The 22969-nt window shown below is 38.9% G+C and overlaps 3 protein-coding genes across 3 annotated transcripts; 1 reads left to right on the forward strand and 2 right to left on the reverse strand.

The window, feature by feature from the left end:
- Window positions 1-802: 802 nt before the first annotated feature.
- Window positions 803-13000, reverse strand: LOC117300847 (phosphatidylserine synthase 1-like). Its single transcript, XM_033784696.1, has 13 exons — window positions 12769-13000; window positions 11592-11686; window positions 9617-9661; window positions 8815-8933; window positions 7649-7807; window positions 6980-7131; window positions 5706-5765; window positions 5192-5273; window positions 4067-4179; window positions 3242-3307; window positions 2692-2791; window positions 2083-2145; window positions 803-1211 (listed from the first exon to the last, which is right to left on the reverse strand). Exons 1-13 carry the CDS (start codon window positions 12942-12944, stop codon window positions 1062-1064), a joined length of 1380 nt encoding a protein of 459 aa, XP_033640587.1. The 5' UTR covers window positions 12945-13000; the 3' UTR covers window positions 803-1061.
- Window positions 13001-13188: 188 nt separating this feature from the next.
- LOC117300977 (transcription termination factor 3, mitochondrial-like) lies at window positions 13189-19432 on the forward strand. The gene is made up of 6 exons (XM_033784851.1): window positions 13189-13231; window positions 14876-15914; window positions 17319-17411; window positions 17531-17651; window positions 18652-18776; window positions 19269-19432. Exons 2-6 carry the CDS (start codon window positions 14889-14891, stop codon window positions 19419-19421), a joined length of 1518 nt encoding a protein of 505 aa, XP_033640742.1. The 5' UTR covers window positions 13189-13231; window positions 14876-14888; the 3' UTR covers window positions 19422-19432.
- LOC117300979 (39S ribosomal protein L53, mitochondrial-like) lies at window positions 19422-22500 on the reverse strand. Its single transcript, XM_033784852.1, has 3 exons — window positions 22323-22500; window positions 21504-21616; window positions 19422-20892 (listed from the first exon to the last, which is right to left on the reverse strand). The coding sequence occupies exons 1-3, from the start codon at window positions 22412-22414 to the stop codon at window positions 20774-20776; spliced, it is 324 nt and encodes a 107-aa protein (XP_033640743.1). The 5' UTR covers window positions 22415-22500; the 3' UTR covers window positions 19422-20773.
- Between the last annotated feature and the right edge of the window lie 469 nt (window positions 22501-22969).

The raw sequence follows: 22969 nt of genomic DNA on the forward strand, positions 1-22969 counted from the left end.
TTGCAGAGCAAGCATAATTTCGTAGTGCTAAGCAACTTTGTGTGACTAAGCTGCTTTATGAAAGTTGGCCCAGTTGCTTACATTGGTTACAATGTCTACAGCTGAGTCTACTTTGATAGATAGAGAAAGTACACTTACATTACATCACCATAACTTTCAGTGAACAGGGTTAGCAACAACTTTCTGCGCTAGGTGCCCAAATGAAGAATTCTAACAGCAGCATGAAATAAATAGGCGGATTTTTCGCTCGTGATTAGCATTGCTCTAACATAGGGGGCCTCGGCAGCTAAAGTCACAAAACTTCACGCTTTTGTATAAAGTTCACTAGTGCAAGATTCCTTGTGCTACTGGTGAACAACTTACGCAGTTACGCAAGTGGACGCAAAGATGCGTAAAGTTTTGTGAAACCGGGTCTCAGGCAGGTCTCATGAACAACTTCTGAGGGTATGTTCAGACAGCGTACTAAGTTAGACCCGAACCGGTTTAACTTTTATGAGCAGCAGGGGGTGGTCCTAAAAAGAAATTGCCACTTGAGTTCAGACAGCACTGAGTTAAACCCGATACGGTTCATCTTTGGTTATGAGAGGTCAAAGCAAACGCGACCCCGTTACTCTAACATCCCATTTATTGTCCTGTTCATTGGTCACCGTGTGTTTACGTAATGATTACAGAGGTCAATGGGTCGCCTGTCGTGAGTTAAACCGGATGTGGTCTTTTTTATTCTGTCCACACAGTGTTAAAAGATAAACCCCCTCCCTGGATGGTTTATCTTTTGTGGGTTGAACTCGATTCGGTCTAACTTTAGATCCGTTCAGACACACTGAGTTGAACTCGATCGGGTTGAACCATGAGTTAAACCAACTTTAGTACCATGTCTGAACGACCCCATAGATTCCTGATTTAAAAAAACTTTCTGCTTATGTAAGTTCACTTGTGCAAGATTTCTTGTGTCAGCGGTACACAACTTACACAGCTACGCAAGTGGACTTACAAAGATGCGTAAAGTTTTGTAAAGCCGGCGGCAGGTCTGGTGGACAAGATCTAAGATACCTCCAGAGAATTTAGTTGAGGTCTCCACCAGCGGCGCTAATCCGCCTCCTGGTGTTGTACCTGTGTGTAGCGCCAGATGACTGCTCAGAGTTTGATGAGAGCCCATTCACTTCTTCTATGTATGAATTCTCCGTCCGCTTTTTAGTGTTTCGTGATCGGTCCTAGAAGAACATACAATACAAAAATCATCAATGAACGAACTTTTTAAAGTATTGTAAGTTTAACTAATCTTTTTATAGTAGTGCTTTTCCATAACTTTTTAAATTTCGCGGTTTGTGGTTTTAACTATTGGCTGGTCCATTTTGTGGTTTATATTTTTAGAAATCTTTTATGCTCGTTGGTTTTTTTTTGCTCTTGTTTGCAGCTATTTTTAATGTGTACAGCGCCTTGGGGTCCAGTCATGTAAGGCGCTTTATAAGCGTTGTTTATTATTATTATTATTATTAAAAAACTCTTTGATGTTATAAAAAAGTTTCTAAAATCAGGGGATTTTCAAATTTGTCCCATCAGAACATGGAATGATTGGTTTATTTTCAGGGAACTTTCTGAAGAATCAGGGAGGATGGCAGATCTGCTCTTAATCTTTGGAAAGTGGTTGGAGCTAACTACGCATGAGCCAGTGTTGTAGATCTGGAGACCTAGGTAGTCTTGGTCTGTCTCAAGATCCTTTTTTGCGGTCTTGGATGGGCTAGTCTCAGTCTTGCGAGAACTGGGCCCAATTTCATAGAGCTGCTAAGCACAAAAGTTTGCTTAGCATGAAACTTCTACCTGATAAAAACACGATTATCAACCATTACTTCCGAGTGATTTTCAGGATAAGCAATTAACAGCTGCAATTAACAGCTGAATACCAGTAACAAGCAGTTTGCAACAAATGGAAATTTGGCTGGTATTCCTGTTTTTATCAAGGCTGCCAATGTATTGGTCTGGGTCTCAGACTTCCAGATTTTGACTACAACACTGGCATGAGCTGAATACGTGGGTTCGTTGGGACCAAAGAAGTGCCATGTTTGAGGGTTAATTATTACTTACCGTGTGACCCTCCTTCCTTGTTTGTAAGACGATTCCATACAGACAAATCACAACCATAAGCATCTGCAACGAAGAGGAATGGTCATCAATAAAAATGGGTTTAAAAAGAGAGAGAGTGGTGCTTAATACAACTTAACACTTTTTTTAGAAGTGTAATCAAGACTATGGTTTGCCATAACACCATGCGTGTATTACTTGAAGATTATGTTCTTTAGCGAACTGTCTTGCTTTACATTCAACTACAGCAGAGTAGATTTTTGGAATTCACGAGACTTCTCAGTTCCGAAAAGAACTGTACTGCTTTTTAACTACTACCTGGGCGGAAAGTAGAAAATTGGCTTGACTACTTTAGCTTTTACTAGATTAGTATCAACTTCTTAATTGGTTTCGATGTTTCGACGTTCTTGCTCTAGTCATTGTCAGGATTTGTTTTCAAACTATCACTGCCTTTAAAAGCCCCACTGTGTGATCTGGGGCATTATTATTATTTTTTTTATCTTCATGTTTTTTTAAATTTAATCTTTACAAAAAAAAAAAATAATCCTTGGATTTTGTGGAAGTCCTGAAATCAAGAAAAATTCTGAGAGAATCCCAAGTATGCCTCTTTACCTGTGCCAGTAACCAAAGGACTACGTTGAAAATAATGGTCTGAGCAAACAGATCAATTGCACTCTTTACACAGATGAGAGATTCAATCACAGTTATGGCTCTGAAATAAAACACAGCAATGGAAGATGATCAGTTACAGATTATTTCTAATTTTTGTTCGACGCCATGATAATGGGTGTCGTGGCAGAGAGTATAAGAGCACCGAACTCCAGCTCTGGTGTTTTTGTTCAGCAGAGTGTGGGTTTGAATCCCGGTCGTGACACTTGTGTCTTTGAGCAAGACACTTAAAGCCATTGGACACTTTCAGTAAGCAGTATTGTCCAAGGCCCACACTTCATGTATCACAACTTATATATAAAATAAGAAACCTGTGAAAAGTCGGGAGAAAAGTCGTGTTAATCAGAACATGAAAAGATTGGTTTCATTTTCATGGAACTTTCTGCAGAATCAGGAAGAGTTGGCCGCTCTGTTCACTGGTTTTCTGTTTGAGAAAGGAAATAATCACAAAACTACTCTGTTTTTTTCGGAAAATACAACACGGTATACTCACGCAAAAACCCAGAGTTGAGTTCCAACCCTCTTACAAGCAGGGTCCGTCACGTAAGAATGATATTGCCTGTAATACGAACAACATTAAACAAAACTATTTATATATATTTGGTTTGCGGTAACACCATGTGTGTATCTACTTGCTAGGAAGACTATGTTCTTTTGAGAACTTGTCTTGCTATATATTCTACTTCCGCAGAGTAGATTTTGTCGGAATTCGGGAGATTTCTCGCTTATGAAAAGAACTATCCTGCTTTTCCATTTAGTGCCAATTTCAATATAGTAACAAAGTGCAATATAAAAGGTTCAAGCAAACAATACTTGCTGACCTGTTAATCATTAATATTAACTGCAGATTTAACTGCTACCGTCAGTGCATCATTTTTGCTCCCAGAGTTTAGTTTGAGTTTAGTTTTATTCACTTTATACACTGGTATAAAAATATACAAATAGAAAAATGAAGATACAAAGAAACAAAATAGATTCAAATACCAAGTCAGTAAGTGGCAAGGAGGAACAGGTGACCAGCACCACAGAGGCCACTTTCATAAAGCTGTCGAGGATAAAACAGTGCTGGGCAAAAATTCTCTGCTGTGCAGAAATTGCAGAGCAGTGTATCAGTCGCAATACTTTGTGGTATTTTGGTTGATAATGTCTTTCTGCCTCAAGCCAGATTTGTCAGTGCTAATAAGCAAGATTTGTCAGTGATAATAAGCAAGATTTGTCAGTGCTAAGCAAGTTGTTGTGTTTGACAGCTTTATGAAATCGGGCCCAGTGAGCAGCAACATGAAATACGGCTTGATCTACGACGCTGAGTCCAGCTTACCTCAGTACTGGAGCCACCATTGAACATACTAAGCAAATGCGAATAACGCAGAGCGGATGGTCCGGAGCGAATAGGAAAATGTGTTTAGAGAAGAAAGTATTTAGCTCCACAAGCTGCAAATGAAAATGAGAGAGAAATCAATGAGTCGGTTTTAGAAAAATTGGTATGTCATCCGAAGGTTCACACACAACACAGTATGTCACATTGGTCCAGTGGTTAAAGACATTATACACTTTCGGTAAACAGTATTGTCCAAGTCCCACACTTCGTGGATCACAACTTATATATAAAATAATAAACCTGTGAAAATTTAGGCTCAATCGGTCATCGGAGTCGGGAGAAAATAACGGGAAAACCCACTCTTGTTTGCGCACGTTTCGCCGTGTCATGACATGTGTTTAAAATAAATCCGTAATTCTCGCGTACGACAATTGATATTGTTTTAATGTTTTCTCAAAAAGTAAAGCATTTCGTGGACTAATATTTCAGGAGAAGTCTTTCACCATTACCTACTGTAAACCCTGTAAATTATTTGTAAATCTGTGAACTTTTTTTTTTTCTGTACCGAAAGTGTATACATGTAATGGCTTTAAACTGTAGGACTTGCAATCACAAGGTTGCGGGTTTGAATACCTCATTCTGTGTCCTAACAAATTATTACACTATTACCTGTTCATATGTTCTGTGGTAATTACTCATAATATTTGTTAGCATAAAAAATTACTTGGTAATAAGCAATGGAGAGCTATTGATAGTATAAAACAATGTGAGAAACCGCTCCCTCTGAAGTAACAAAGTTTTTGAGACAGAAGTAATTTCTCAATAAGATATTTGAATTGAACTCAAGACCTCAACTGGGGACTCGAATTCAAGCATCTGGAAGCACACAACTTGTGCAAGCAAGGGTGTTTTTTCTTTCACTATTTTCTCGCAATGTCGATGACCAACGGAGCTCAACTTTTCACAGGTTTGTCATTTATGCATATGTTGAGATACAACAAGTGAGAAGACTGGTCTTTGACAATTACCAATAGTGTCCAGTGTATTTAAACAGATGAATATGATACGTGGGATGTTGACGTCGGGTGAATTGGGTTGATACATGAAAGAAGTAAATTACTTTACCTGTGTGAAGAGAATCATAATGAAGACTGCAATGACACGCATGTAGGAAGATTGTGGATCCAGCCAGCGTACCTCTGTCCAACTGTACAGACACGATATAAGATTGAATATTAATGTTTGTTTTGGCCAGGGACGATTTCACAGAGGCAACAAGAGACTTGGTTTATTCATTTCATCAACATTTATAAAAGACACTAGCAGTAAAAAACTTAATTGTGGTCTTAAATGTACAATTTGGCAGTTAATACAATAAAAGGTAGTTAAAACGATGAATAGCAGAAAAAAATTCTGAAGACGTTTTGTAAAACCATCGTGGAAAACAACCTAGTGTCATTATGAAGACGATACCTGATTCAAACAAAATGATTTCTTAAATGCTGTACACTATCGAAAGCTGCAGTAGGCTTCTAATCAAAACATTAATTTTAGACTGACTACCCAACGTATAACTTCCCTTCAAAACTGTTTTTAACCCATACTCTATAACTTATAATTTACAGGGGAGGGTACGAACCTTGCTGGCGTAAACTGCAACATGGCTCGCCTGATTTTACCAGATGTAGAACGGATATCTCTGGGGAAAAAAAACATCAAAGTAATTGTGGATTCAAACTGAAACTAGCTCAGTTTTATGTTAAAGACTGCATTCTGTTAGTGGGAGATCAAAATATTTTCATGAACTCTTATAGTTGAATAATTTGATCTGTTCAGTCATCATCTTAAAGGCAGTGGACACTATTGGTAATTACTCAAAATATTTATTAGCATAAAACCTTACTTGGTAACGAGTAATATGGAGAGGTTGATAGTATAAAACACTGTGAGAAACGGCTCCCTCTGAAGTAACGTAGTTTTTGAGAAAGAAGTAATTTTCTACAAATTTGATTTTGAGACCTCAGAATTAGATGAGGTCTCGAAATCAACTTGCATCTGAAAGCACACAACTTCGTGTGACACGGTTGGTTTTTCTTTCATTTTTATCTCGCAACTTCAACGACCAATCAAGCTCAAATTTTCACAGGTTTGTTATTTTTATGCATATGTTGAGATGCACCAAGTGAGAAGACTGATCTTTGACAATTACCAATAGTGTCCACTGTCTTTAAACACCGACTACGCTATTTTAACATTACATTGAGCTTTCCAAAACCAAGACTTACATGTAGCTTTGAGCTCCGTCAGAAATTTTGAAAGAGGGCACTTTTGGTACAGGACTTTAAACAGACAGAAGAGAAGTTGAAGTGTTTGTTCAAAAAAAAAAAAAATGGCTACAATCATAGAAGTTATGTGAACCCCAACCAGATATGTGTTTTTGGGGCTTCGGTCATTGGTTCATGCACATGTACATATACTCGCCCATCATGGTCTCCAAAGGGTTTAAAGACACTGGACACGATTGGTAATTGTCAAAGACTAGCCTTCACAGTTGGTGTATCTCAACACATGCATAAAATAATAAACCTGTGAAAATTCAAGCTCAATCGGTCATCGAACTTGCGAGATAATACTGAAAGAAAAAAACACCCTTGTCACATGAAGTTGTGTGCGTTTAGATGGTTGATTTCGAGACCTCAAGTTCTAAATCTGAGGTATCGAAATCAAATTCGTGGAAAATTACTTCTTTCTCGAAAACTACGTCACTTCAGAGGGAGCTGTTTCTCACAATGTTTTATACCATCAACCTCTCCCCATTACTCGTCACCAAGAAAGGTTTTATGCTAATAATTATTTTGAGTAATCGCCAATAGTGTCCACTGCCTTTAAAAGCCCAGCTGGGAATCAATTTACCTGATGCTATCCCAGTGAAAATTTTTAATCTCCAGCTTTTTGCACAAAAATAGACCCAGACAGATCCCAGCGCCGTTACATAGGAGAAAATCCAGGACCAGGGAGTCCCACCAGCACTCCGCAAAGTTGGGCAGAAGGTGGATGAAGGCAAACTGGATAAATTACAAAATACCAAGGGTTAAAAAATTATCAAATTCAAGTAATAAACCACAAGCAGGCATGATTTTGGGTCCTTTGGAAATCAGTAGGAATATTTTATCAAGTACACTATGTACACATGATGTCGCCTTTAATAGAATTTGACTGTTCCTTCACAAGAGCCAAACAATTTAACAATCAGACTAAAGTAGGAAGAATGTCAAGTCTGCAAAAAGGAAATTGACTGACTGGCTAAGTTTTAAACAATTTGGGGTCGAACAAAGAGACTGAATGGCACCCCTAACAAAGATAATGGAGAAATAGCATTAAGCTAGATAGCTCAGTTGGTAAAGCGCTGGTACGCTTATCTGGAAATTGTTGGTTCAAACCTCAAGTCTACTCAAATTTCCTTTCGTTCCATCCCAAAAAGTTGTTAAGCATACAGCTCATTCTTTACTACAAATCCAAGCCCTGTTTTTAACTTTTTTGGAGAAAGAGAGAGAGAGAGTTATATTTTAAAACTGAAGGTACCTCTGTTAGTTCCCATGTAAAGCTCAGCGTCCATAAGATCCCCCAATGCCGAATCATCATTGCTTTGACGATCCAGCCGAAAAAATGTGAGAATGCAAACCAGTCCAGGTGACCCCACACTCGCTCAAAGGTTATGTCTGAACAATTAACTGCGTAAGACTAGAGAGAGAAAGATGATACGTGTAGTGAGTTGAAATGTTTGGATTGTGCAGTAAAGACCTTTATCACCCTGTCACCATCTTGGTCATGTTCCCTGTTTCCAATAACAGTAATGAATGCTAACATTCATTGCGCATGGCACCAGACTATTATTTCGTCCAGCCTCAGTTTGGTTAATGAGTTGGAATGGAGTAAAATCAAGATGACCACACCGTGATAAAGATCTATCGACATTATGAAGTTCATCCTCTCCAGAGGAATGTTTCCATCTGAAAACTTGGCAATGGAAAAAAAGCATTTGAAAATTGTAACATCATGCTCAACAAAATGTTAGTCATTTATTCATTCATTCATTTATTAATTTGACAGGTTAAAATGAAATATTTATTTAAAAAAAAGGATAATGAAAACATATACACCATACACAAATTAGCACCTCTGATGTTTAAAAAAAAAAGGAAACTATAGCTATCAAGTTAGTCTTGTTGTTTGGTGTTTTGAATAAAACCAAATTGAATGAACGAAATAAAAAAAATAAAAGTTTAAATGCTGTAATAAAAATCTACTCTCCCCAAAACTAAAGATGTATTTTCCCCTTCTCACTAGGCCACATAAAATTAAAAAAACAACCTTTTCAGCTGATATTTTTTTCAAAATGTACAGGTTTGACAAGATGTTTAAAGAAAGTTTTTATTCATGTTGGCAAAGCAAGCACAATTCTTAAAATATTTACTTGGGCTACACTGTGCTTAGTTGTTTGAAAAAGTTTACAGAAAACGGCATACAGGAGTTAAATTTGTTTGACAAAACTATTGAAAACATCAAAAACACACAAACCCTCTGTTTTTTAGTGATTTTGATGATTTCTTTATTCTTGATTTCATATTTGGCATGTCAACAAAACTTTTAAAAAAATATTTAAAAAATCCCTCCCTCCCCCATCCGCAAAAAAAAGGACGATCAACAATTTTTTTTTATGTGGCCTTAGCCCGACTGACAGGACTTACTTTTTCTGTAGGTTGTTGCGCTTCAAGATCGGGGAAGAACCAGACCATAATGCGACGGATGTCTTGGTAGTTTTGAAACAAAATGAAGACAAGAAGCAATAGATACATCACACTGACACCTAGTAGAGGAAGCATTAAACACATCAATAAGAATTAGTACAAACTTATCAGCCAGGCCTGCTACTTCTATCTTTATATTTGGTGTGTTTAAAAAAAAAACTTGTGTGAGCAATGCAATTTCTTCTTTTGGAGATCAATAAAGTTTTCTTATGTCTTATGTCTTACTCCATGGAGGCAACGAAGGCGATTGCCTCATTGCCCTTTGGACATATTGCCTTTGTGCCCTTGCAATGAAATATACAATTTCCTCAAAGGGTGCCCTTTTCAAGGAGAAAATGCCTCGGTGCCCTTGCCCTTTCAAAATCAAAGCATACATGTACAGGCCTGGGCCCAATTTCATAGAGCTGCTAAGCACTAAAATTTGCTTAGCATGAAATGTCTTCCTTGATAAAAACAGGATTACCAACGAAATTTCCATTTGATGCATATTGCCTGTTACTGGTATTCAGCTGATTGTTTGCTTATCCTAAAATAAAACATGGAAATTTGGTTAAAAATCCTGTTTTTATGAAGGCAAAAATTTCATGCTAAGCAAATTTTTGTGCTTAGCAGTGCTATGAAATTTGGCCCTGATCAGCTCATCCAAGCAGTCTCAGAAGAAACAGGTGGCTGGGGCCGAGCGAAATTGAAGTATGACCTCCTTCCATAAAAATGTTTTTGTTGTTAACAGATACAAACTTACCAAATACAACTCGCCATAATGCTGGATGGGGCCTTGTAAATGGACCTTGACAAAAAAAGAATAAAAAAGAATTAGGTACTTTATAATGTTTTTTTTTTAATAAGATATCCTTGAGCAAGATACTTTACTATAATTGCTTCTCTTCACCCTGCGAGGGTAAAGGTTGATATTGTGAATGAAAAGCCTTTGGAGCGATATAAACTGTTGCCCAGGTTGTATTCTCCCAAGGGAGCTGAGAAACATTAAAAAGGGATGTTATTGGCCCTATGACCAGGGCACTAATGTAAAGCGCATTGATACGGTTATTGTGAAATGCGCTAATAAAGAATTGTTATCGTTATATCGCCTAACATCACAAGGTCGGACAGCCACTTCGTTTTTTATTTTTTTTTAAACAGCTAACTGAGCAGAATGTTTTCAACAAAAATGGTATTTTAACTTGTTTATAATGCACCTGTTCACCATTTTAATGTAATTTTGATATTTGTACACTTCTGAATTTTTCGTAATTATCGACTATAAAATCAGGCCCCAACCTAAAGGTTTTGAAAAACTAAAAACACTTCTGCCGTCGAGAGCGCGTGTCAAAGGACAATGCCGCTGACGTCATCTCTGGGAGCTTGCTTTGTTATGCCTCCACGCTGCAACAAAGCGGCTTTACAAATTGGAGCTCCCAGAGATGACGTTTTGAGAGTGATTACGTAACAGGGCTTTTCGCAAATCTCTCAGAAAAGCGCTGGATAAGGGCATTCAAAATGATAGTTTTTTTACACAATTGAAAACTTTTTATTGTCATATGACTCGATTTCCCTATTCTTTGAAAACATTTTAAGTGAATTTCAGCAAAGTTTACGACTTGAAATTTTCGTTCAAGCAGGTCTTTAACCTCAGCTTCACCTTGTAATAGATTTTTTTTTTTTTTTGGTGATGTATTTTGTAACTTTTAATGTATTTTCTCTATAACGAACCCAACCCTATGTGGTTGCAAATAAAAATGATCCTTATCCTTATCTAAGATGAGGGTTACACATGAATGATTTGGGCTGGCGACCCAAATCAACAGTCACCATAATGCTACATACTCCTGGACACTATTTCACAAAACTCTTCCTAACTTAAGACTAATCTTAGGACTAATCTTAGGACATTAGGACGAGTCCCAACACTGCACTGCAGCATGCAGACCTTAAGATTAATCCTAAGTTAGGACGAGTTACTAGTCCTAACTCGAGATAAGACGAGTCCAAACTGTTTGTGAAATCGACCCCTGGGGCTGAAACATTAGTGCTCGCTTCACAGTCCGTTAGGATGTATGCATTCATGGGTATCATCCACTAGGAGCCTGGCAATAATAGCATGACTTGTAGAGCAGAATACACTATCTTCAAAACATTTGAAGTTTGCAATAATGGGTTTAGAAGTGCCTTGCTCAAGGTCACCAAAGTGTAGGACCAGGATTCGAACCCACACTCTGTTGCTGACAATTATCAAAATAGCCAGTGTAAGAAACAAGCATGGAATTTAATGGAGGCCACATCCTTTTAAAACTTCTGTCCTTGGCATGTTTAATGATTACCATACATTAAGCATACATGTAGGCTTTATGAAGTTGGGTCTACTACTGCAGGTGTCAACAATCCGTGGACTGTGGTTATTTGTCAAATCAAAACTAGGACTGGGCCCAGTTTCATAGAGCTGCCAAGCACAAACATTTGCTTAGCATGAAATTTTTGCCTTAAAAAAAACCCCAGAATTACCAACCACTTGATTTTCAGGATTTGCAAACAGCAGCTGAATACCAGTAACAAGCAATATGTAACAAACGGTAATTTGTTTGGTAATCACACTTGAATAAGGCAAAAATTTCATGCTAAGCAAATTTTTGTGCTCTATGAATTGGGCCCTGCACTGTGCACTTTGGAAGATATCTGAATTACCCAACACTATAGCCATGCAGCTCTTTGACTCTATTTACCGTTTGGGAATGCAAGTAGACTGATAAGAAGAAAGAAGAATACAACACAGCACAGACCATTGCGGATATTGCCATCGTTGCTTGTGTCACTCGTTCTGAAGTGATGAAGAAAAAAAATATGCACAAAATAAACAGATTATGAATAAATAAATAAAAATTTATGAAGTTTGAATCCCACCAGAGTAACATGTCTGTGATATTTTTTCACAAGACTCGGGAAAGTACTGAGTATACAGTGCTAACACACATCGGTGTATGGGTAGAAACCAAAATTAATATAAACAAAAATTTAAATTTAACTATTGAATACAATTTTCACACACTTGTAAATGAGTAAAGCCTGGTTCATTTGCGAATGCTAATGCGAGGCAAATTTTATTGTTACATGGCTGTGTTCGCAGCGAATGTTTTGCAGGAGTTGAACACAGTTCAACTGTTGCGAATGATTCGCTGCGAATTTGTGAAGGCAAAATTCGTATTGCATTCGCATTCACAGGATATATGAACTTGGCTTTTTCTTTGATGTCATATCCATGGACTCGGAGGTTGGTTTTTTTGAGAAATTTCCATGTTGTTCATTTGTGAATGAAGGGACCAGAAGGGATGTGATTGGCACAGTTGTAAAAATCGTAACCTATTGTAAATATTGATAATTCTAACTCCGTAACTGTCATGATCTATGAGGTATGACCGTGCTTGCTAAGGCTGCTAATGTTTTCATTGGAAAAGTTTCCGTATGGCGCCACCACTTTTTTATTTATGAAATAATAAAGTATCTAATTTGCCATATCCCTTTTTGTAAAATTTTGTAAAAAAGCGGTGGCGCCATACGGAAAGTTATCCACAAATAAAACTATAAAAAAAGTACAATTAAATAATGATTTAAAAATAATTATTAAATATAATAATTTATTATTTTATTAAAATAACATTAACAACATATCAATAGGCCTACTGTACCTATCCAGTTGGACCTATTGTGAGAGGGAGTACAGAATAGTTTTGTATCTGCATTTATAAAAAAATATGTGGCTCAAATAAATGTAGGTCAAATCGGGCATTTTGTACCATCTCGCGGCCCCGCCTGCTGGACAAAGTCGACTTCCCTATAATATAATATTGGCAAACAAAAAGGTCGACTTGTCTCCGTACAACAAAAGGGGGGAAAATGACTTACTTTGTGAATGCAAAGTAGACTGTAGCGATCAGCGCAGCTAAAAGAAGCGTAAGTGTGTGTGGTTTGTAGAAAAATTCCAGGTTGATATCCTCAACGGACTGTTCATTGATCAGCCGAAAATGATCGCTCATTTCAGAGGCAGATAGTCGCCTGTGTCCTCGCCTGGAAATCGCCATTTCTACACAAAACAGGACCAGTTGACCGTGCAGCCGGCTTGCAGCAGACGGTTCGATTGTCGGTGATGATTTGTGTAAAAGGCACATGTCATTAGCGTTTTTTCCGATCTGATGTTTGCGCCCAACTATAGTTGGGTTGTCCAATTATAGTTACGCTGATTCAATCATAAGTAAACTTCACTTGTGGGCCAAGCCCAACTGCAGCTGGGCTTAGTTACTTAAGTTGGGTCAATCTTCAACGAGTGCACTATATAATAAAGAGCAGAAAGGAAACCGGAGAATGTTTGGTGAGTTTGTAGGGCTGCACAAAGTGTGTAAAAACAAAAATCAGCTTGAGCTCATTGTACGAATGGGAGTGCTTAATTTGTCAGGTACTTATTCAATTGAGTTTGGGTGTCTTTGAAATTGAAGAGGTCTATTGCTATTTGATTTACTAATCTTACTATGACCATATGACATGCAGTTTTGCACAGTGCAGCATTACACGGGTAGAGCATGTACATGGGGGGGGGGGGGGCTTTGGCAAGCAGTTAGTGGGTGGGGGGGGCAGAGGCAGAGCTAGAGGCAAACTTAAGGGTAGTATTTGGCAAAGTAGGCATTGAACAAGGAAGCCATCCATTGTTCTACTCCTAGAACTATGTATGAGCATGGAGGTAGAATTAGATTCTACCTCCATGACCATGGTATGACTCTGATGAGGTTCATTCGTGGAGACGTTAACGTTATATCGTCTATAATACTCATAGCGGATCAGAAATCAGAACGAACCTCGTTAGGGTTAGGCCAAATATAAAAAAATACCAGTTGATCTTCCGGATTTTTCAAAAAAGAGGAGGATGAGGACCTTATTATTTACTATTTCCTTTTTTTTTTTTCAAGATGGCCGCTTTGTATTTCAAATCAAACAGGCCACCAATTCTTCAGTTTGAATCAACCGAAAACTTATTTTATACCTTTATTAGTTGCATGAGGACCTGTGTTAACACTTAAACAGGGTCGGATATCACTAAAAAGATTTGCTGGTTGGCATTCACTAATATTGTTTTATGAAACGGACAGTTACAAGTGTTCGAGAGCATCACGTTAGATTCGCGAAAAGCTCCTAGGCCAGTCCTTTTGAAAATATGGCTAAAAAAAACTTTCTTTTTTTCCCTGTTTTATGAAACAGACAGTTACAAGTGTTCGAGAGCATCACGTCAGATTCGGGAAAAGCTCCTAGGCCAGTCCTTTTGAAAATATGGATAAAAAAACTTTCTTTTTTTCCCTTTTTTTTACAAAAATCAAAAAATAATAAATAGTTAAAAAAAGGATGCGGCCCCCAAAATGATCAACGCATTTTTTTTATTTGGCCTTAAGTCATCACTCAGTCAGTCAGTCATACTTGGGCCTACTCATAGTTCTAACTTTTTCTAGATCTATAGGCATGATACTGAGGAGGAGTACTATTGTTCCATAACCATCTGGTTACAGTCACAACCAAGTTACTAGTTAGTGAAGTAGTTGCAATAGATCCTTCCCATGAATTATGTAAATTGCACGTAGCGCGTGCGCACTAACGTTTTGGTTGGCAAAATGAGGGAACATCGCGCTGTTTTGTACACGGCTAATGGGTGCGTGACGCAGGCGCGACTGCACGGCTTATGGGTGCGTGACGCAGACGCGACTGCGCGTCTGCTTAGAGCACAACTCTTTGGCGTTTGCCAACCAACAGGGTCTGTACGCATGCGTGAATGTAATTAGCATATTTCATGGGAAGGGTCCATTGTAACCCCCCTCCTGAAGGGGGGGGGGAGCTCTTCACTAAAATGCTTGCTGCTTTATAATTGCTTCGTGTTATGAGGAGGGGAGGCGAGGGATCAGGTGGGGAGGTGACCTGAGAGATAACTATAGGCATATCATTAACCAATTTTTTTGTTTGTTCTATACTGCAGTTTTTCTACATGAATGAGTCATTATAAGACCATCGCCATGGCAACCAAGATGTTTCCAAAATCATTCGCCTACTACCAGTCCCTGAACAGTAAAACAAATCTTGCAGTGTGTAGAACTAATACCATTAGGTGTCTTTCGACATTGAGTCAACAAAGATGGAGAAAGGCAGCAGGAGGGATAAACGACTGTCTCTCTAAGAAATACTTTGAAGGAACAGTCGGTCTAAGTGCAGCTTCACCAAAAACTGATGCCACAGGATGGCATCAAATTCTGCAATCACCATGGCGTCTTTCAAAAACATGGCTATCTACTGGGAGCAGTTTTGTAATATGTGCTCCACGTGATGAACACGGAAATGGAGACAGGCCTTCTACATCTGTCTCTGGTATTCTACACACAGATACTTCTGGTGTCGCAAAAACAGATAGCAAAGAAATAAATGCACTAGATGATGACGTTTTGAAGACAGAAACAAGAAACTCAGACAGTGTTACTGTTAGCATTGATACAGAAAATATATATCCTGCCAGTCGAACAGGGACAACAAGCAGAGAGCCAACTAAAGTAAACAGTGATTTGATTAATGCCCGTGAGGATGGTGGGATAGGCCTCTTAGACGACGCAGATGAAGATGACGTCCTGGCGGCGCAAGACTCTCCGATGGTCTTGGAAGAGTTCATCAAACCGTTTCTGCCAACGGAATCCCTAACCCTAGCCTCGTATGCAGACCATTCGGTTACTATACAGAAACTTGTTGAGCTTGGAGTCGACCTATCGAAGGTGGAAAAGAAGGCTCGCATCGGTAATGCCCTCCTGAAGATGGACTTCGAGAAAGACATCAAAGATAAGATCATCTTCTTGCACGATGTTGGGATATCGGGGGAAGGACTGGGTCGCTTTCTTACCATCAATCCTTTTGTCTTGACGGAAGAACTACAGAGTCTGGAGGCTCGGATCGGCTACCTAAGAGGGAAGAAGTTTTCTGAGGATGCCATCACGAGAGTGCTGACGAGAGCCCCGTTTTTCATCAGTTTCTCAGTACGTGAAAATGCTCTTTACTTATTTAATTACCAGGCATGTATGCTTCATTTTTGAAAGAGCAAGGGCACCAAGGCATTTTCTCGTTGGTGAAAGGCACCCTTTGAGGAAAGTAAATTTCTACTGGAGCATTTAAAGGGCACATTACTTGAGCATCTTTGAATCAAGACTAATTTGTTAATGTTTCGTAAAGATCTAACATTTATCTTAAAATGCGGATCGATCTTAATTGCTAAGCAAAGTGTGATGTCAAAATGAGGGAAATCACGATGGCAAATTTGACAACTCTTCTTTTAGATGAGTCTCGTTTCTGTGTGAAATCCCAGTTGTCCACCATATTTTAGTGACTTGCCAGGCAGCTGTAAACAGTTTGCTTGTTGTGTCACTAAGTCCAGACTGTTCCATTATTTCGTATAGGGATGTTTTTCAACACTAAACCTGTAATCTGGACCACTGGGCATGCTTGGAAAGAGATTTGAAAGGTCCTCGGGTGTTTCAACTAGCATTTGGCCAGCGATTCACTGTTAACATGGTTAAAGGGTTTGAGTACTTTTTGTAGGAAACAAAACAACATGTCCACAGATTTACATTAAACTTACATGGTTTGAAGATAATGGTGGTAGAAAGCTTCTCGTAAAATATTACTTGCTGATTAGTGTGCTGTATTTTTGAGAAATGACTACTGGTATTTGAATTAACTGGTATACGTACATAGGCCTACATGTACATGCTGAAATAATGTTCGTCTCCTGAGCAAAATTATTATTTCTTGACATTGTTTTACTAGTTTTCAAAAACTGCAGCACCTCAGCAAGTAATATTTTAAGGGAAGCTTTCTACTATTATCATTTCAAACTGTGTAAGTTCAATGTAAATCTGTGGACATTGTGGTTTGTGTCCTACAAAAATTAAGAAGAATTTGACATAGTTGGCCTATCCAACCTGTGATGTTGAGCAGTTACATAAAAGTGGAAAGATGACAGTGTAGTCTTTTAAAGGCAGTGGACACTATTGGTAATTACTCAAAATCATTATTAGCATAAAACCTTACTAGATAACTAGTAATGGGGAGAGGTTGATAGTATAAAACATTGTGAGAAACGGTTCCCTCTGAAGTGACATTGTTTTCGAGAAAGGAGTAATTTTCCATGAATTTGATTTCAAGACCTCAGATTTAGAATTTGAGGTCACAAAATCAAGCATCTGAAAGCACACAACTTCGTGTGACAAGGGTGTTTTTTCGTTCATAGTTTTCTCGCAACTTCGACGATCAATTGAGCTCAAATTTTCACATGTTTGTTATTTTATGCATATGTTTAGATACACAAAGTTAGAAGACTGGTCTTTGACACTTACCAATAGTGTCCAGTGTCTTTCATCAATTTAATTTTGATTCTGTAACAGGTGGAGAGAGTTGATAGTAAATTGGGTTTTTATCAGAAGGAGCTGAGCTTAACTGGAAATGAGCTTCGGAGTGTTATCACAAAGATGCCCAAGGTAGGCCTAAGATTTGTTCAACCAGTCCAGGCTAAAAGCAGAATTGTTTATTGGGGTGTTGGAACCTTGTACAAAAAGCAAAACAAGTAAGAGTAAGAGCAACTTTGTTTTCATTTCAGTTGGTCACGTTTAAAGTGCAACATATCAAGGAGAGTCTGTTTGTGATCCGGCAACAACTCGGCTTCACAAGATCGGAGCTGAAGAATCTCATTCTTGAAGATCCAAGGGTGCTCCTCAGAGGTATAGTACAAGGAATGTTTTCTTCTTGATCATTGTCAACCCTCCTACTGTATAATAATAAATAATAATAATGTTGAACATTTCTAGTGCGCCATGTCTGTCAATGATGACACTCCTGGCGCAAAAAAACAAGAACTTCGCTAATACACAATGACACAAGACAACCAAAAGTTTACCTGTGACCTCCTAATTACCGTTCGGCGCTCTACCAACTGAGTTGTCTAGCTCATGTTGGCGTCTACCTATTTTGTCAATATCGTTTTTGTCAATATCTATTTCGTCAATGTCCTTTGTGGCGTGTCATGTCCAAAAGGTTAAGAGCACTGGATTCAAGCTCTGGTGTTTGATCAGCAGAGGGTGGGTTCGAGTTCCAGTCGTGAGACTTTTGTCCGTAAGCAAGATACCATGATTGCTTCGTAAAGTTGGGGAGGTAACATGTACATGAAGTGCTTTCTGCTCCACCAGCCAGGCTTCTGATTGATGATACCCAAGCCAAGGGTGTCCCCCTGTTTTAGCCCCAGGAGTAGGTGGCAACGGCCCCTGGGAAAAAGTTGATTGTAGCCCACACCTTGAAGTGGCCTTCAGGCCTTGTGTGTCAACCGAATTGCATAAAAAAAATTTTAAAAAATATTTGTTCGGGGTGCCACATTTAGTTCACATTTATTGGTATTCAACGGATTTTTCTGCTCTCGTGCTTGGATTGGGAGAATAGCACAAGACAGGAGAGAAAAACTTGTGTCCGCCTTCTATGCAGCCGACTGATGATGATGATGATGGTATTCAACCATATTCACAAGTCAAGTTTGTTTTTGTTTTCAAGATTTGCAAAGAGTTACAAATCCATTGAGTTTTCTTGATTGTGCAGCCGACTGATGATGATGATGGTATTCAACCATATTCACAAGTCAAGTTTATTTTTGTTTTTCAAGATTTGCCAAAAAATTCCAAATCCATTCAATTTTTCTAGATTAACAGCAGCAAGTCCTATTTTGTTTCACAGGTAAGAAAAAGCTGATAAGCACTTTTGATGTACTGCACAACCACATGGGTATCCCTCACAAGCAACTTGTGAAGAATCCCCAGGTGTTCAATGGAAGAGTCTACAAGTTGCAAGAGAGGCATCAGGTAGGAATTAATCCAACCCCCAAATTATTTACCCTGTACCTTTGTTTACAAACAGAGTGACCTTACTACATCCCATGTTTTTTTCCTGGCAGGCGAGATTGTACACAGGGAAATTTGTCATAAATGCAACAAATTCAAGAGTTAAAAAATGAACAACTGAACAAGTTTTGAAAGTGTAAGATGTTTTGTTTTCTTCCACTGCGCTGTGCACAAATGGTGCCTGCATGAAGGCATGAAGTCAGAGTATACAGTTCTTAACAGACATCGGTGTAAGGGCAACACCTCTATAATATATTTTGTTATCCCCGGTGCAAAATTAATATCTAATAAACCTCTCATTTTAAATTCTCACACGGTACATTTGGATACCCACATGTACACAACCCTCCCCTCAGTCATAACTTTTTTTTAAACGTACTTCTGAAATTCAAAAAAAATTGTAATTGTTCATATTGAATTTTTATTTCTGAATCTCATATTTTATTGTTTCAGTTCCTGAAATTGCTTGGCCTCGCTCAGTACGACCCGACCAAGCCGGGCTACATCTCAACTGAAAACTTATCTAAGGTTCCAGATGCTGCCTTCGCACAAGAAATCGCCAAGTCCTCCATTAATGAATACAATACTTTCTTAAAGACACTGTAATTATCTTCACAATGGTATTTTATTGCAACAGTCAAACATGAACTTGGAGTATTTTGTAACAATTTCACATAAAATGTATAAAACCATCATTGATTTTAACTTTAGAAGTTCTTTCTTGATATTTTTATATCCACCATTCCATCTGTAATCTCATCTAAATTTTAGCATAGGTTTTGGTTTAAACAAAATGGTGTCAATTTTGTTTTCGGTCCATTGCGGAATGCCAAACTAAACACAAACAGCCATTATTTGTTCTGTGAATATTCGCCTACCAAAATCCATGGTATTTGGAGTAGGCCTCGTTTGATTTTAACAAATGCCACATGACCAAAAATCCTCCAATCAAACGACAAGGATCTACTTGGTTGGTACACAAATTAAATGCACATGTACATATGAGCCATAAGGTTCCCAGGGTAAATTGACCCGGGCAGGCTGTCCTGGCCCAAAGGTCAGGCTGACCCAGTATTCGCAGGGAACCAGTCACAAACTGCGCACAGAACATAACATTTTAGCTGGGGCCTTTCCCGATCTTCGGCTTAGGCTCTGGCTAACCCTTTTCAAGTATATGTAAGCAAAAGGGTTTGGTGCATAGTAAATGTTTGTGCCTCAATAATCAAAGCAGATCTACAGATGGAATTAGATTATGGTTCTAGAATGGTCAACTCGGTGATAAAATATGCCACCAAGAGTAGGAGGGTTACTTGAATTATTCATCTATTCTGTGAGTGATTAAAAATCTGTCAAAATACGAAAGAATTGAAATGTTTTTCTCAGTGTTCTTTTGTTCAAAATGTTGTTTTTGTAACAGTTCAACTTATCGGAACACTATGACTGGACATATAATGCAATTTTGAGTTCACAGGGCTTCTTAAAACTAACCCCTAGTGTCTTTGTTAGACATTGCACCCAACCAGGGCTTCGCAGAGGTAATGGTTGTCTTGGTACACAAGACATTCTGCGTTGTCATACACGTCCACTGATAAAGGGCGCTCTCTGTAAGCCATGAACCAGACCGACTTTTCGTATGATCATTTGTGCAAATCGTCCAATGGTTGCTACAAAATTGTCAAAATAGTGGTAGTTGGTGTAGCAATACTGGCTATGGCTGTTATTATTACTCATAGCCAAAGTCGTCAGCCTGTAACTGTAGCTAGAAGTCAAAAGCAGGTCACTCATTGGCCCATCCTGTTCACCTCGTGTATCCTGCACATATTCTATTGTTTCATCATCAATTTACACTAGTTATATTAAGACGACGGTGCGATGACATCAATGCATTCAAGGTCCTTTGGCCTAACCTCCAAGATGTTCCACAATAGTTTCAGTTTGGTTTGGTGCCTTACTAAGGGTTAACTCTCTGTGGATGATAACTCTGCCTTTTCTCGTTGTTTGTTGAAGGAACCCAACCTCTGTAGTACTTCTATTGATGAGAGACAGCTGCTTTTGAAGAGCACTTGTTTACCATCGTCTGAATGAAATATAATGATAAACGATTAGAATAATGTTTACAAAAAACATGACATTCTTTCAGTAATAATGGGAAGCTATATGGCAAAATTAAACTTGCACTGGAACTTTTCAAGGGAAACCAGCGTTGACCAGTGGGAAAGACCAGGGCCAATAACAAGGGGGAATGGAAGTGCCAAGCCCTTGAGGAGCAGTGCTGCCTTGAATATCAATGGCAACAAACAAGAGATGTGCCCAATCCTGGCCAAACATTTGTAGGGTACAGTAGATGATGGATTTGAAAGAAGATGTGGCCATCCAGGGGCAAAGGGCAATTGCCAGGGGCAACGGCCTGGGGCAAGGGCCAGGGGCGATGGCCAGGGGGCAAGGGCCAATCCTGGCCAAACATTTGTAGAGTACATGTAGATGATGGATTTGAAAGAAGAAGTGGCAATCTAGGGGCAATGGCTAGAAGGGATGGCCAGGACCGGTGGGCAGGGTTAGTGAATAGTCACTAGGCAGGGTTAGTGACTAGTCACTAGGGCCAACGAGCAGGGCCAATTGCCTCAAGAATCAAGCCTGCAGTACTACTGTACTATCCAAAACAATGTCTATTGTTCTGAAGATACTTACCAAACAGCACGGTGATTGCAGGATCAGAACCGTCATGTTTGACCTTTGACTTCACTAGGCATTTTGGATTGGTATTGATGACGGGGCCACTTCGAACACGGCTCAGGAATTGCCTGCATTGTAGATATGGGTGTATAAAAATTTACAAACATTATTTTATTATCATCATAAATATTTCTGGTTGGTTAATCAAACATTGAGGATGTACCTCAGTCATTTATATGATGCATTTATTGAGCAAATTGTCACTGCCAGTGCCGGCTCCACCCCCCCCCCCCCCCCCCCCCCAGTGGATGAAGCCTCCTGTCATAATTTCATTGTGATTCAGAACTGCAATGCATTATGGGTAGGCAGAAGGGGCATTCGACGACCGTTTTGTATGTTGTCATGAACGACTTGCGATAACGTAACCCTCCTCTTGGCGGCCATCCGGAGGTTTACTTACGTTAATGCAACTAATGAACGAAGTGCGCATGCATAGCCTATATCTCTGTGCTTATCACAATAAACCTTTAAAAAAATGCCCAGGGACGGCTTTTTGCCTTAACTTTGTAAGTAAGTTTAACTTGCCTTAGCCCCTCCACCCGGCCCAACATTTAACAACAATGGTCAACCATCCCACTTCTCTTTTCAAACTGTTGGACACATGTTGCTTTAACTTTGTTTCTTTATTTTAATTTCAGACATTCCTATTTGATTAAATTTATATGTTATAATTTAATTTTGTTTATTCTGATTAATTAATAAGATTCTGAATCTGATTCACTGAATAATTTTATTATTTATTGCTCCATGATTAAACCATAATATTAAACTCACCTTGCAGATTGAGCATTTGCTTCCCACGGGCAGAATTCCACCATGATACTCTTGATAAACTTTAGGGTGACGTGCTTAACAACCGCTGGCATTTTGAGATTTCTTTATGCAGCGAGCTAGTTTTTGTGTGTTGAAGAAAATGAAAAACCTCTCTGGAAGAACCTTTAAAAACAACACACACACAGGGTCCTACTAAAAGCCGACAACTCGCCGACAACGCCGACAACAAGTCCAGAGCGCCGACAACTCGCCGCCAACAAGTTTTAATTACCTCGAAAATTGCCAATATACCATAGATGTATTAGAACTATATGTGTTCTGTAATTATAAACATAAATTTAATGGAAAAACTTCACGAAAAGTGTGAATTTTTAACCAGAAAAAAAACTGAACGTTAACGGAAAACGGTCGCACGCCATCTTGGCTTAAAATCGTGTTCGGACCAGCCCATTATGATGCGGGTGAGTCAGACTTAGCAATAGAGGGCGGGCGTCATGCACTGTGCACACTGCAGTGAAGGTTTTCACATGAAGCCCGCCCTCTGTTGTTGACAAGTGCTAAATCTACCCGTATCATAATGGTCTGGTCCAAACACGGTTTTTAAGCCAAGATGGCGTCCGACCGCTTTTCGTGCAAGTGAAGTTTTT

Source organism: Asterias rubens, chromosome 16, assembly GCF_902459465.1.
Source record: "Asterias rubens chromosome 16, eAstRub1.3, whole genome shotgun sequence".
In the NCBI taxonomy this organism is placed as follows: domain Eukaryota; kingdom Metazoa; phylum Echinodermata; class Asteroidea; order Forcipulatida; family Asteriidae; genus Asterias; species Asterias rubens.

Excerpts from the sequence above, each read along its gene's own strand:
- LOC117300847 (XM_033784696.1), bottom strand. The coding sequence starts at position 12,944 with ATGGCGATTTCCAGGCGAGGACACAGGCGACTATCTGCCTCTGAAATG. Across the intron at positions 7,808-8,814 it reads CGCAACAACCTACAGAAAAA|TCTTACGCAGTTAATTGTTC; the intron begins GTAAGTCCTGTC and ends TTCTCTCTCTAG. Across the intron at positions 4,180-5,191 it reads TTATGATTCTCTTCACACAG|CTTGTGGAGCTAAATACTTT; the intron begins GTAAAGTAATTT and ends TTTCATTTGCAG.
- LOC117300977 (XM_033784851.1), top strand. The coding sequence starts at position 14,889 with ATGAGTCATTATAAGACCATCGCCATGGCAACCAAGATGTTTCCAAAA. Across the intron at positions 17,652-18,651 it reads TCCAAGGGTGCTCCTCAGAG|GTAAGAAAAAGCTGATAAGC; the intron begins GTATAGTACAAG and ends TTTGTTTCACAG. Across the intron at positions 18,777-19,268 it reads AGTTGCAAGAGAGGCATCAG|TTCCTGAAATTGCTTGGCCT; the intron begins GTAGGAATTAAT and ends TTATTGTTTCAG.
- LOC117300979 (XM_033784852.1), bottom strand. The coding sequence starts at position 22,414 with ATGCCAGCGGTTGTTAAGCACGTCACCCTAAAGTTTATCAAGAGTATC. Across the intron at positions 21,617-22,322 it reads GCAAATGCTCAATCTGCAAG|GCAATTCCTGAGCCGTGTTC; the intron begins GTGAGTTTAATA and ends TCTACAATGCAG. Across the intron at positions 20,893-21,503 it reads TGCAATCACCGTGCTGTTTG|ACGATGGTAAACAAGTGCTC; the intron begins GTAAGTATCTTC and ends TATTTCATTCAG.